General features: G+C 41.2%; 1 protein-coding gene across 1 annotated transcript in view; it reads right to left on the minus strand.

Moving 5' to 3' along the window:
* LOC150076832 (ras-related protein Rab-37-like) overlaps nucleotides 1-14608 on the minus strand; it is a 68485-nt gene that overhangs the window by 32640 nt on the left and 21237 nt on the right. The window contains exon 3 of the mRNA XM_090386777.1: nucleotides 3324-3365. Within this exon, the coding sequence (XP_090242903.1) occupies nucleotides 3324-3365 (42 nt within the window). The remainder of the gene's footprint in view (nucleotides 1-3323; nucleotides 3366-14608) is intronic.

A 14608-nucleotide genomic window follows, 5' to 3' on the forward strand; every position in this document is an offset into this window, starting at 1 on the left:
CCGAAAAACATATGTCCCTTTGTCGGAGTAAAGAGGAACCACAACACAGGTTGACCAGAGGCTATAATCCGTGTCGAGAATCTTCTGAATCCTCTGATTGACTATGGAAAGCATATTGGCTAGTGCGACTTCTCGGTATGTGACTGCATAGGTTTACGAATACCACTAACATTGTGAAACGGTAATCCCTTCCACCCTTAATTCGCGCTTTCTAATTACCTAAATTGCCTAAAGGCCAGAGGTGAGAACAATTCATACACAATTGTCTCTCCTAACCCGTTCGTTACATGGAAATTTTCTTCGTTCAACGGAAACTATTTTAAATGTAATTACCAAAGCGGAATCAAAAAAATTCGCTATAAAGAAGTTCGTTAAACAGAGGTCGGACTGCAATTAAATCAAAAATGAAGCAATTTTAAAATATATAACTGATCGATTGCGTCATTAAAATGCTGGGTATGGGGCCCCACTATAGCTCACCAGAGAGTATTGCCATTCAAGAAAATTGGAGATACAGAACGTTCAATGGCAGAAAGCAGCAGCATTTTTCATAGGGGGGTTGGAGGTTTTGTGGGGCCTAAAACTTATACAATTTCTGGGGCCCTCTTTAAGAAAAAGAATGCAAAATTTCTTTGTATTTTTCTTAAAGCTGGTGGCCACTCACACCATGGACGCTGGCAGCATGGTGCAAGTGCACCACCTTTGGATTTCGAAGTAATACGCAATTTTTAATATTTTCATTAATTTATTGAAACATTAAAACAATACAAATTCATTCTTTCAAAATACATGTCCTTTATTGCATGTATTCGAAAATTCTGTGAACAAAAAATTTATTCCCGCATGCACCACCTTGAAAATCCTTCAGAACTGGGTAGCCCTACACAAGCTAAGACTCTCACCCCAAAAGACACAATCCATTCTCCTGAAGGGATCACTTCAGCCTACTAGAAACCCCACTATCAAACTTCAAGGCCAAACCATCAAGCTAGTTTCCACGTTGAAACTATTGGGAATAGTACTTGACCCTAAGCTCACTTTCTCTCCGCATCTTTCACACCTCCACCCGAAAGTGAGAAACTACACTGCTCTCATTGCACGGGTGAGTCGTCGTGATTGGGGATTGTATCGACGCACCCTTAAGGTTCTGTACAAATCAATCTTCCTTCCCTTCATAACGTACGGATCTGGGGTCTGGTTTCTCAGGGCAACTCTTTACAACAACAAACGTAAACTGGGAACCATTCAGTGCACCATCCTTCATACTATTACAAGGGCATGCTGCACAGTTAGCAACCCCAGCCCTTCAGGTTCTTGCGGGTCCATCCGCTCGACCTGAAGGTTATTCGAAGGGGCCTCCAATATCTATCCAGGGGCATACTAGCAATTATCCTTGGACACTCCATCAATAACCTGAATGAAATCAGGCAGGAAAAGAAACAAATTGCCATCCCACTACTTCAGATTTGGCAGGACAGATGGACTGAGCCTAGCTACCTCCTAGTGCAGTGGTTTTCAACTGGGGTACCGCGGCACACTAGTGTGCCGCAACAACATTCTTGGGGTACCGTGTAATTTTGGTTTGTGTTGATCTGTAATTTGATCTTTATTTTAGTACCTCTATTTAAAGAATAAAATTTTTATATAGGTATATATTAAAAGATCGAAAACCACTGTGTTAGGTATTTCTTTTGGCCTAGGAGTGCCCGGAAAAAATTACTGGGACACTAGGGCGCCGTGAACCGAGAAGGTTTGGGAACCTCTGTCCTAGTGGTATGTGCGGGCAACGCAGAGTTCCAACAGGGGCCCTGCGGCCAAATACCAGGACACAACAGAACTTAACGCAATATGTCATATACAACACACAACACTTTTCTAGCATTTACACTAGTGCTGTATTTCATCACAGCGTACATATGGCGCAGATGTGGGAAACCACAGGTGGCGCCTGACCCTAATACTATGCACACTATGCACCACCTTGCAAAATATCCTGCCAGCCATGACTCCAACGCCACCCAACACGACAGTGTGAAGGAGGAGAAGTCGGAATGCAAAGAGACATTTTATTCTTTTCAGAATTTGAAAAGTAGTTCTCTCCTACTGAAAATGAAAAGATGGATTTCTCGGTGGCTGCCAGGCAGAAGGCAGAGGCTTGTGATTAATGGATAATCTTCAGATTAGTGTAAAGGAAGTGGGGTCCCCCAAGGATCGGTTTTTGGACCACTATTGTTTCCGATTTTCATAAATGACATCGACAAAAAATAGAAGGCTTGATGTCAAAATTTGCAGACGACATAAAGATTGGTAGAGTAGTTAATGTTCAGTACTAAGCAACACTCCTTCAGGATGAATTGAACAGGCTGCAAGAATGGTCAGTAAAGTGGCAGCTGTGTTTTAATACTAAGTCTTACACTTGGGAAATAGCAACCCCAAAATAAATTATACACTTTGTGGGGTTCAATTAAAAACAGTAGAGGAAGAAAGAGATGGGATTTAAAATATGGGCAGATATGAAAATTTCTCAGTAGTGTAAACCAGGCAACCAGGAAAGCCTATGGTGTCCTGTCGATCGTTTATCAAACATTATCCTGTAGAAATATGGAGGTCATAGTCCCACTGTATAAGGCTATTGTAAAGCCACATTTGGAATACTGTGCTCAAGTGCGGAGACCTCATCTGAAAAAAGACATTGAGCTTCTTGAAAGGGTCCAAAGACAGGCAACTCGAAAGGGCGACCATATGAGGAAAGACTCCGTATATGTGGGCTGCATAGCTTTACAACCACGCACCTTAGAGGGTACTTGATTGAGGTTTATAAGGCTCTGAAAGGGGTTAGTAAAATGAATGAAGGAGGAATTTTCACTGTTATAGAGAATTCCAGAACTTGGGGGCTTAAATTCAAATTACAGGGGAAAGAGGTAGATTGTAGGAAGTTTTCCTTTAGCCAGAGAGTTGTTGATTGCTGGAACTGGTTGCCTTCACAGGTAGTTGAGGCTGACAGTTTGAATAAATTTAAAGATCAACTGGATAGTTACCTACATGAGGAGGGAAGTGCATAAATTGCATTTTATTATCTACTTTTTTCCCCCCTTTTGGCTGGTGTAGCAAAAGTCTACACCAGCCAAATCGGTGTGGTGTAGCAAAAGTCTACACCACAGCGATTAACCTATATGGTGCAAGGAAGCCGGAGGCTTCCTTGCACCATATAGGTTAATCGCTGAAAAGTCAGGGACGAAACTTGTTTTTTGATTTGAATCGCCACCTTTTTAAAAGAAGGGATAACAATCATAACAAGAATTATTCATATAAAAATAACATACCTGTAGTTTCACTTTAGTATCATCTACGGTTACTACTTTGTTCTGAAACAAACAAACAAACAAACAAAAAAATAGTACGTTAATATACTCCTATAAAGAGAGACAGACACATACCTGATGTTAATTATACAGTTACATAATTTTATAAATGATAAACTTTTCCATATGTTTCTAATAATATGGTACTTTAGTGTACACAAATCAGTATAGGATAGGACAAAATAATGGGAGCAGTTGTGATAATAGTTACAGGTATACACTAATATAGCGTTGAGCCACCCTTTGTTTTTAAAAAAGCTTATATTCTATGTGGAATAGATTCAAATAAATCTTGAATTGTGTTAAGAGGAATATTGGACCATTGTTCATTGAGAAATGTTTCAAGCTCTTTCAGTAACCAAGGTGGAGGAAATCTGCTTCTCACTCTCCTCTCCAAATATGCCCACACAGGCTCAATAACGGCTGATGATTGAGATGCTAAGCCTCATTTTCACGCTCCTCAAACTAAAGTTGGACCATGAAGCATGGAGTCGCTTTTGGAAAACACTGTTTGTACTATGAGATGAACCTGACCATTCAGAATATCAAGGTAATCAGCGGCAGTCATTCGCCTGTTCAGAGTAATGATAGGACCTAAAGAATACCAAGATATTTCCGCCCAAACCATCGTTGATTCTCCTCCATATTTGACGGTTATACAACATTTTTATTCTTGTTATACAACATTTAGCATTAGCATTAGCATTAGCATTAGTAGAGGCATTTGATGCAAGAAAGCAAGCTTATGCAGCATCAGCCAAAAAAAAAAAAAAAAAAAAACCCACTTCCACTTCACCCCTCTGTTCGTTCAAAATACCTGTCCAGCTGAGCCTTAAACTTATTTAGGCTATCAACCTCCACCACAAGGGATGGCAGTCTGTTCCACCAACCAACCACCCGCTGGCTAAAGGCAAATTTCCGCACGTCTATCCTACATCTGTCTTTCCTCAATTTGAATTTATGCCCTCTCAGGTGATTTTTCTGAGCTAGAGGAAGAATCCCATCAGCATTGAGCATGCTCAAACCATTCAAGGCTTTATACACCTCTATCAGATCACCTCGCTGGTGCCTAGTCTCCAGACACTGTAATTTGCAAAACTTAAGCCTTTCTTCGTAAGAGCACCCCTTTGTTCCATTCACTAATCTTGTTGCCCTTCTCTGTACTCGTTCCAGCAGCTCTACATCCTTCTTGAAATGAGGCCTCCAGACCTGTATACAGTACTCTAGGTGTGGCCTGACCATTGCCTTATACAATGGAATAATCACCTCCTTATCCCTGCTGGAAAAATTCCTGTATATCATTGACAATACTCCATGAGCTACTCTTGCAGCCCGTCTGCACTGCTCAGAGAACTTCATATCTGCCTGCACAATCACCCCCAAGTCGCTTTCATTCTCTACCACTGTCAGTGTAGTACCACAGAGTTGATACGTTGCTCTGGGGTTGCTTTTTCCCATGTGTAGTACTTTACATTTGTCAATGTTAAACTTCATTTGCCACCTCTCAGCCCATCTGCTCAACCTTTCCAGATCCTGTTGCAGCAGCATAGTGTCAGTAGTGTCCTTGACAACCCTGCCAACCTTTGTATCATCTGCAAACTTGGACATTAAGCTTGATATACCATCATCAATATCATTTATAAATACAGAAAACAATAATGGACCCAACACTGAGCCCTGAGGGATCCACTAATAACATTAGTCCACGATGAGCAGTGTCCAATGATTACCACAATGAGCAGTGTCCATTGATTACCACGGTTGGCACAAGACAGTCAGGATGATGCTCTTACTTTGGAATTCGCCAAACGAAAACTCTCCCTGCTGATGGAAAATGTATGAATGATGATTCTTCTGAAATTATGACGTTTCCAATTATCGTGTCCAGTTTTTGTGCTTCTTACACCATTGAATCTTCTCTTTAGTATTACCATCAGTAACGAGTGGCTTGGCAATAGCGGCTCTGCCATAAATTTCAGCTTCATGAAGTTCTCGAACTGTTTTTCTAGAAATAAATTTCAGGATTGCTGAGACTCACATTAAGTTCTTCAGTTATTTCTGAGGCAGGAGTTTTACGTTTTCAGGCTACAATCCTTTTTCACTGTCTGATGGTCTTTTACAGTCAGCTTCGATTTTCAGCCATAATTCATCCTATCAGATTTTGTTTTAAAATGCTTAGAAAAAAAAACCGCTGCATATTCATAAATACGTCATTCAGCCATTACAAAAACCATTACTTATTAAGCGTTTCCATTATTTTGTCCACCCCTATATATCAAGATGTGTTTGGAGTTAAAATGACAGTTCATTAATGCAAACACAAAGTATTAATTAAATTGCTTCCTACACGCATTAGTATTCGTTCAGTTCTGTGCAGGGGTAGGTAGACATTTCAGGTATAAATAGATTTCTTGTATATTTTAATAAACACCTACACCGAACAACCTTACAGCAACCTTTTTATCCTCAAGTCTCGCAAGTAAACACTGAGATGCCCTCTGGTAGCAAGCGAGATTAACAGTAAAATCGATAGAGGACTTCAAAATCATAAGAGGCTGATTTATCTAATTTATTTCCTCCTAGGATGGCAGGAATTTTTATAGCATTTTTTTACAACGTGGCTGAGTTAATCGATCTCGGGTGAGGGTAGAATGGTTTTTTCTCCCGGAAACTCGGGTTTTTCGTCCAGCAAACAGAAAATTGACCTCAGAACACACAATAAACGCCGAGCAATATGGCCTTAGTCCTTGATGCTCTTAAAACCCTACTACAACCACAATAACCCAACAGATTTCATCCAAGTAGGAACGCCTTGATGGCAGTGCAATTACAAGCCCGAACTTACAAAGGTTCTGAACGTACTAAAATTGTATTTGAATTTCTTAATTCTGACGAAACTTTAATATTAAAATATTTTTCAGAGTGACACTCCTCATGTGTCCAATATATACGGCCCTACAGTTTTCCAAGCTGGCTGTACATCGGTGTTACCAGTTTCTGTATACACGATATTTTGAATGCGATGTGTCTTCAATCGGCATAGTGTGCTAATCCCAACTGAAATTCTGCCTTTTACTCTTTATTGAGTCTACACCGAGATGGACATGGCTTTTTGGAACTAGATGCTTTACATAGTTCTAGGAAGACTAACCCAACTCGCAGATGGGTCTGTGGTCTGGGCACATATTTTTAGAAGTTCTAAGTTGCATTGATCCGTATTCCTGCGTCTTTGAGGTCTAAAAATTAGCACATATGGTTCGAGGATCAGTCTCTGTACTTCTGCGCAATTACAGTTCCCCTTTCAAAAACATGAATAGAACACCACCTCCACCGTAAATGTCCCTTTCTCTGATGGTCGAGGGATGATACCGCACTCCTGGTTGTCTCCAAATGAAACGTTTAGAATCTGTTTGTAGGCTAAAACGGGACTCATCAGAGAACAGACCTGTACCCAATTTTTATCCCGCTTCATTGCAAGCTGCACGAGTTACATCCTTATCTACGTGTTCTGTTAATTTTGTCGTGCAGTGTACATCATGATTATGTAAACTTAAATGGGGGAGACCTGACTGGAACTGCAGAGGCTATAAGTGAGGTAACAAATGTACAGGGCTAGGCAGAAAATAATGACACATTGTATATTCTCAATAACTTTTTATTTAAAAAATATATATATACATAGTAAAAAAAGTAAGCGATATAAAGCAATCTCCTACTCCCAAAATACCAGATTTGCATTTTTTTATGTCAAGGATAATTACAATAGGAGAAATAGTAGTTTTAAAATAATATTGCTCCGCACCTCATATTAAAAAAAACAAAAGAAGAAAATTATTTTAAAATTATGGCAGTTTACTTGGTGTTATCTGAGTCTGCGCATTGTATTAAAAACGCGAAATGACATGTCATTGGTTGTTAGTAAAATCCATCTGTTCCAAAAAATCAAACGCGCTTAAAACATTTTATTTATAAGAAGATAATTTGAGGATAATAAGATGGTAATTCCGCAAGTCATCGACTTTAAGAATTTTTCTGGTTTTTTTCCCAACGTGGCTGAGTGAGTTAATTAGTCTTAGGCAAGGGTAGCATGGCTTTTTCTCCCGGAAACTTGTGTTTTTCGTTCAAGGTTAAAATTACGAATGGAATCGAAAACCAGCTGTGATCCGGAATTAAGAACAGAACAAGAAACGAAAGACAATTGGTTTCGCAAAAGCATCCATCTCAGAGGTTTTTAATGAGTGGAAAGCAAGTGGTTCTTTCCACATCTCAAAGGCGTAAATGTGGCAGAAAACAATACCTCAAGAGCGAAGACTTCGTACTCTAAGGAGGAATTTACGAAAAATGGACATCCAGTGTGCAGAAAATAACATCTAAATTCAAACCACGCCCAGAACTGCCCTATTTCAACCAATACCATGCTCAGGGAATTGAAGAAATTGGTTATTGGCAGTCGCCTGTTTCTTTGGAAGCTACTTGTTTCAGAGAAAAAGAAAAATCCGCCTGCAGTCATTGGACACTGGAACGAAGTCGTTTGGTCAGACGACTAACGATACTCTTTGTTTTGCACTGATGGTAGGCAGAGAGTGTGGCGAGAACTTCACGAAGCGATGGACCCTGCTTGGCTTGTTGAGACAACCCAAGCAAGAAGGTGGTATCATGGTATGGTGAATGTTTTGTTGGTACGGACTGGGTCCGTTGATACTGGTGGAAGGACGAATGTCATCCATGGAGTACTTAAATTTTGTATCGGACTTGCCGCATCGCAAAGGTGATGGCCACTTTATGGGCTATGCAGCAGCGGATCGTGCAAGAATGATTTTGAACAAGGACAAGGATTTCCACTATCTTCCCTGGCCCCCAGATTCATCTGATCTGAATCCTATTGGAATTATATGGTATATGCTGAAGAGAGAGTTACTCAGCAAAGAACCCTCTTCCTTCAACTTCCAGCTACGATTTTGACCAGTGAGTGTATTTAGATATTCATGTGTAAACAAACAGCGCACAAATCGTAGACCAACCTTAACTATACCCCAATCTGGATTTACATGGCTGTGTATCATTTATTTCAGCCAATAATCATTCATTATTTCATCCAGTAATCATTTTCCCCATTTTATTTTACTTGCCCCAGTAATCCCCACCCCCCATTTCTGCACTATCTGTAAGAGCTGAATACGCACATAAATTGTATTTTTACGTGTTCAAATAATATTCGTTTCATTTAAAGTCATCTCCCACTCTTAACACATTTTGGCCATCTTTGGAGGTTCATCAGAAGGTCTGCAACTTCCTGATGAAACTCCAACTATCTGTAAACTGCTTGCAGTTTACAGAGAGATATAGCTAGGGCCGGCTTTAGGGTAAGGCCGAATAGACACTGGTCTAGGGATGCCAATTGGCAAAATTAATCATTCTAAAAAATGAAAATCTTCGAATCAGCTGGAGGGGGACCATCAGTCATTGTGGTCTAGGGGCAAAATATATCCTTGAGCCGCCTGGGATATAGTGATACATTATGACCTCGTTACTTGAGTTTATACAGGACAGCTGCCAAATTTTAGATCACCAGTTATTTGGCAATATAATGAAATGCATCACCATGGAAACGGAGCAGTCATTTTTGGCACTGTTCCAAAGATTATTCTTTTCTTACATGCATTCTTTCATTGAGATGTTTCTCTCCAAATATCTGAACTTAATTCAGGAATTCTGAAATCTAGGTTAATGAGCCAACAAAATATGCAAATTAATCCTTGTACTAACATGCACAAAGTAATGTATGATAAAAATCATATCCAGTGGACTAACGGTATGAAAGGTTCTTCAAGACCAAAGTGCCCATGCGCCAAGTGATTCTCATATAACCAAGTTTATACTATACTATACTATCCTCCAAAGAAGTATGCGGACATCCCTGGTTTCATAGTCCACTGGACCTTCCTGGATAAACAGGTGACTCTGACCAGTACACAAGGCGCATTGAGTGATGTAACTGAGGGGAATTCACTTTCCCATCATTCCATTGCTTTGAAGTTGAAGCCGATCTTTTAGGCACAAATCGCCCTAGAAGCCCTTATGTCAAAAACAACAACAAAAATAAAAATAAAAAACAGCCAATTTGTTTTAAAAATAATTTGGAGACAAATTCGTAAAATAAAATCCATTTTATTTTACAAATTTGATACGTTGTTCCACATGCACCAGAGGTCAAAGTTCCTGCCAGTGAAACATGCCCCACACCATACAACGGCCTCCACCGGCCTGCACTTTTGATACCAAGCATGATGGATCAGGAGCCTCATGTTGTTGACGCCAAATCCGTTCACGACCATCCACGGTGTGGAGTAAATAACGTGACTCATCCGACCAGCACACCTTCTTCCAGCCTTCTAACGTCCAACTTGCATGCTCTTTGCAGCAGGCGAGTCTTTTACGCCGATGAACCTTAGTTAAGAGAGGATACCATAGGGATCGTCTGCTGGTACAGCCCATACGTGTGAGTGTGCGACGCATGGTATTGCCACATACTGTTCCAGGTTATCCCACGTTATATTGAGTAGTCAACTCTTCAACATTGCTGCACCTGTTCGCCTGTACCAGTCGTCGTCGTACCCGGCGCTCATCTCTAACATCAACCATTTTGACCATTTTGACGGCAGTCCTGGTACACTTTAACAAAGGCGGCTCTCGAACACCCCACCAGTTCAGCCGTTTGGGAAATCGAGGCACCAGCTCGTCGAGTACCCACAATCTGTCCTTTATCAAAGTCCGATAAATCCTTCCTTTTACCCGTCACGCTCGGAATTTTAATACCTACTGAACCACTAACACCTTATCTATGCTACGCAGGTCGACTAACTCCGCACTCTTGTACCTCACGTGGTCAACGGGTTGCATTCAGTTTTCATAGGGTTGGTCATAATTCAGTGATCACTCAGTGTATATTAGTACATATATTTTTTTTTTTTTTTGTTTGTTATTTGGTTTTTAGGAGCATTAGCAACTAAGGCCATATTGCTCCGGGATATGCGGTGGTTATTCCCTGAATGACCTTTCCGCATCCTCCGTATTTGGTGGTGACGGGCTCGAACCCCGGTCTAATCAAGAAGCGTGTGCTACGCACTGCTGCTCCTTCCCACCTGGCTACGGAGGCGCCCTGTATTAGTACATATACTGATGTGCCAAAATATTACGATCACATCTCCTCTTGGAGATGTGATCGTAATATTTTGGAGACGTCTCCTCTTGAAGATGTGATCGTAATATTTTGGCACCCCCGAGCACTAGCGTGACGTCACCAACCAGCACAGCATATACAGTAACGGCACGGGTGGTGTCTGTCAGTTCGTTTGTTGTTGTTGTTTGGTTTTTAGGAGCATTAGCAACTAATGCCATATTGCTCTGGGGATATGCGGTGGTCATTCCCTGACCTTTCCGCATCCTCCGTATTCGGTGGTGACGGGCTCGAACCCCGGTCTAATCAGGAAGCATGTGCTACACACTGCTGCTGCTCCTCCTTCCCACCTGGCTACGTCAGTTCGTTAGTACGAAGTCTGAGCAGTGAGGAAAGGGAAAGTTAAAATTCCTGATGTAATTTTAACGGGAATGAGTTGAGGGACTAGGAAGGAGGAGGATACCAGTAATTCAACAAACACAGACAGTGTCCACTGTTCCAGGGCCGCCGGTAAGTGTGGCGGAAATCGTACGAAGAGAGAGAGGCATACAACCCAATGTGCTGGGATAAGGATCTCACCAGTGGTTGACAGTCCAGGTGAACGGCGGTTAGTAAGTGCTGTCCAGGACAACAGGCGGATCAGGATCCCTCAATTAATGGCAGTCCACAACTAGAGTGCACAGAGAAACGTTTCCGAGCACACCATCCAGCAGATGATTTTGCAGATAGCCCTAAGGAGTAGGCGACCTGTTCCTGTGCCCATATCGATCGATCATCATCAATACCTCCACTTGCAGTGGTCATTCGAGCACCGTTCTTGGACACTGGGTGAATTAAAAGAATTGCTTGGTATGATGAATCATCACGAGCCCAGCTCCATCATGCCAATTGACGGACGCGTACAGGCCAGTGGCGATGCGTATCATGGTTTTGGGAATGTTTTCATGGACATCACTGGGTCTCCTCACCCCGGTTGAACACACTCTGACCACCAGATCCTACCTCGGCATTGTTTCTGATCAAGTTTTGCCTTACAGGGTCGTGTATACAGATGACACTGGACTCTTTCAACAAAACAGCGTCCCTTTTCACAAGGACCGCATTGTGCAGGAACGGTTTAAAGAACATGTCCAAGCATTTCGTGTGTCCCTTGGACGCCAAATCCCCCTCCTCAACATCAATCTCTTGGAACATTTGTGGGATGCGGTGGAACACACCAGTCCACGCCAGTGCCTCGCTTCGTTGCTGAACTCTGGGATCTCCTTCTGTCCAGCTGGTCCAGAATACCTGAGGACAATTTCTGCGGTCTCGTGAAATCGATGCCACGCTGGGTTCAAACGATTATCATGGCGAGAGGCGGTCCAATACGCTATTAAGTAGATGTCCGTGATATTTTGGCTCATGAAGGAGTTTAAGGGGATCAACAAAATAGAGTCTGTACGAACACATAAAGTAAGGAACTCCTCAGCTGTGCTTTTCATGGGAAAGCGGCGGCGCATAAGCCAAATACCACAAACTGCAATCACCGATCCCACGTTACATGGCGCAACGAACGCCATAATTGATCCACAGAGAAATGGAAATCGGTTCTACAGAGTCACGAATCCAGCTACAGTCCGTTATAATTCAGACGTGTGAGTCTGAGGGTGGAGGGTGTGTGGAAAATGTCTGCTTCCAAAGTGTGTTTTCCAATAAATGGTGGTTGTGCCACGGTTTATGACCTGATGCCTATCTTAACATTTTGGACAGTACCATGCTCTCTACGATTTGGTAGTACTTTGGTATAGACCAATTTTTCAACAGGATAATGCCCCATGCCATGCTTCCGGCGCCAATGGTTCATGGACATGAATGTACAAGAATTGGAATGGTCATTACAAAATTCGGATTTGAACCCTATCGATCATAAATGTTATGAACTGGAAGAATGTTGTATGAGGGCCAGACCAACACGTCCAACTTTGGTTATTAAAGATTTTATTAAAAATTTCTTTTAAATCCTCGTATTTAAAGTTTTGCGGTTTTTGATTTTAAAAAGGTGACAGAAAAATTACATCACAGAGGAATATTATCGAGTCGGTTCTTTTATACTTGCATCCTCTTAAATGATGTTACCACAGCAAATTGCAGTGATCTCCTCCTGTAATTGAATGTAAATGGTGCTGTCGCTTATGGTTGGAAAGAGCACACCATATTGTGACAGTAAAAACGTTTTTCATTAGCTCACTCTCATCTTCTCACCCTGAAATCGATGCCTACAGTTGATATGAAGGCTCCACAGAGAAAGGCGCCATCCCGAAATCGCATTAACAGACAAGTCTTGCCAACACCAGAGTCACCAATCAACATCACCTGTGGGAAGATTCAGAATGAAATAAGTGGACAGACATGATCGGAAATTGAATAAATAATTCTCTCTCTCTCTCTCTCTCTCTCTCTCTCTCTCTCTCTCTCTCTCTCTCTCTCTCTCTCTCATTAGTTATTCACATATTAAATGAACTAGAATAAAATAACAGGGATATGTTATATCTATTTTACGAACTACCGTATTGTTCGGTATATACGAAGCATCCGTTTAAAAAAAGACTTTAAAAAGTTTCATAGGCTACAGAGATGTTTATTAGCGTTTATATTTTACTACTTTTATTAACTCTATTTATGTAATAAATAAGAACGGCATAAAATATATTTTTATACATCATTAAATATATATTTTTACTTCTCTGTAATGTTATTAAAGCCAAAAATTTTTATCTGGAGAGAATCTCAATTTCTGCGTTACCCCTAGAAATCACATTTTTACCAAATAGCTCGGTGCCATGCAGAGAAATCACTTTTTATCACTTTAACAAGTTTTGTTGGATTTGGAACTGTGTTCCAATGCCACTTATGTATTGTAAATTCTGCATTCTAAAGAGCGGTTTGTCTGTTATGGGTATGCCAAATTAATCCTGGATAATAACAATACATTATACATACACTTACGCAACTGAAATTTTAATTCAATTCTCAAAATACCTCTCGATAATGGAAGGAATTTTTATGAGCCTTTTTCACACCGTGGCTGGGTTAGTCGGTCTCAGGCAAGGGCAGCATGGCTTTTTCTCCTGTAAACTCAGGTTTGTCGTCCAGCAAGCCGAAAATTGATCTCAGAACACACGCAATTTATAGATAATATACAGGGAGCAATATGGCCTTACTCGCTGTCGCTGATGCTCCTAAACCCTACAACAAGGTCTTTCTGGACTGTAGACCCATGGAAATATGTGCTCTGGAGTTATTAATCACGGTACATGATCTGCCAGTGTGATGGTCGTACCTGGGTGTCCTTAGTTGCTAATGCTCTTAAAAAAAAAAACCAAATAGCAACCTGGGTGTAGCAGATGCCCGGAAAAAGCTATCCTGGACTATATCGGCCTGATAATGAAGTTTGGTGGAGGCTGCGTGATGGCCTAGGGCTGTTTTCGTGGTTTGGTCTGGGACCAAACTGATTTGAAGACGCGCTGAAAAGCTGGACTGGGCAGCTCAGAGTCCTGACCTCAATCCAATAAAGAACATTTGGAATGAAATAGATTATCGGGTGCGATGAGGAGAAACTGTTCTGCTTTGAAGGCCGAAAAGATGGGAGGATTTACAAAAAACAAAAAACTGGTGGAGATTGTTCCATGGAGACTAGTGGCTGTTATTGAGGCTAAAGGTTTTACCATACCCTATTAGTTTTCCTGTAAATAAAGGTTATTTGTAGCCACGAAGGTGTCCGGATATTACTGGCAGAGCAGTGTATGACAGTTCATCCTGAAGGCACAGTTAAGCCTGTCCCATCAGCATAATTTTCATTCCAAACGACAACCCGTGATCTAGATTAGTGATGCAATCGTGAGCAAGCATGGAGCAGAAGACATTAAGATGATTAGAAAAGAGACAGCCTGATGGATTACGTGATGACTATGAATTATACATTGTAAGCCACATCTTGTGGCAACACGCCTGCAGTAGGCAATATTCTACAATTAGTTTTGGAATGACATCTCAGTTAACTACACTTGCACTTTAATATCCTTTTCAGTTT

Source organism: Mastigoproctus giganteus, chromosome 12 (assembly GCF_048544385.1).
Source record: "Mastigoproctus giganteus isolate SK-2022 chromosome 12, ASM4854438v1, whole genome shotgun sequence".
Taxonomy (NCBI): Eukaryota; Metazoa; Arthropoda; class Arachnida; order Uropygi; family Thelyphonidae; genus Mastigoproctus; species Mastigoproctus giganteus.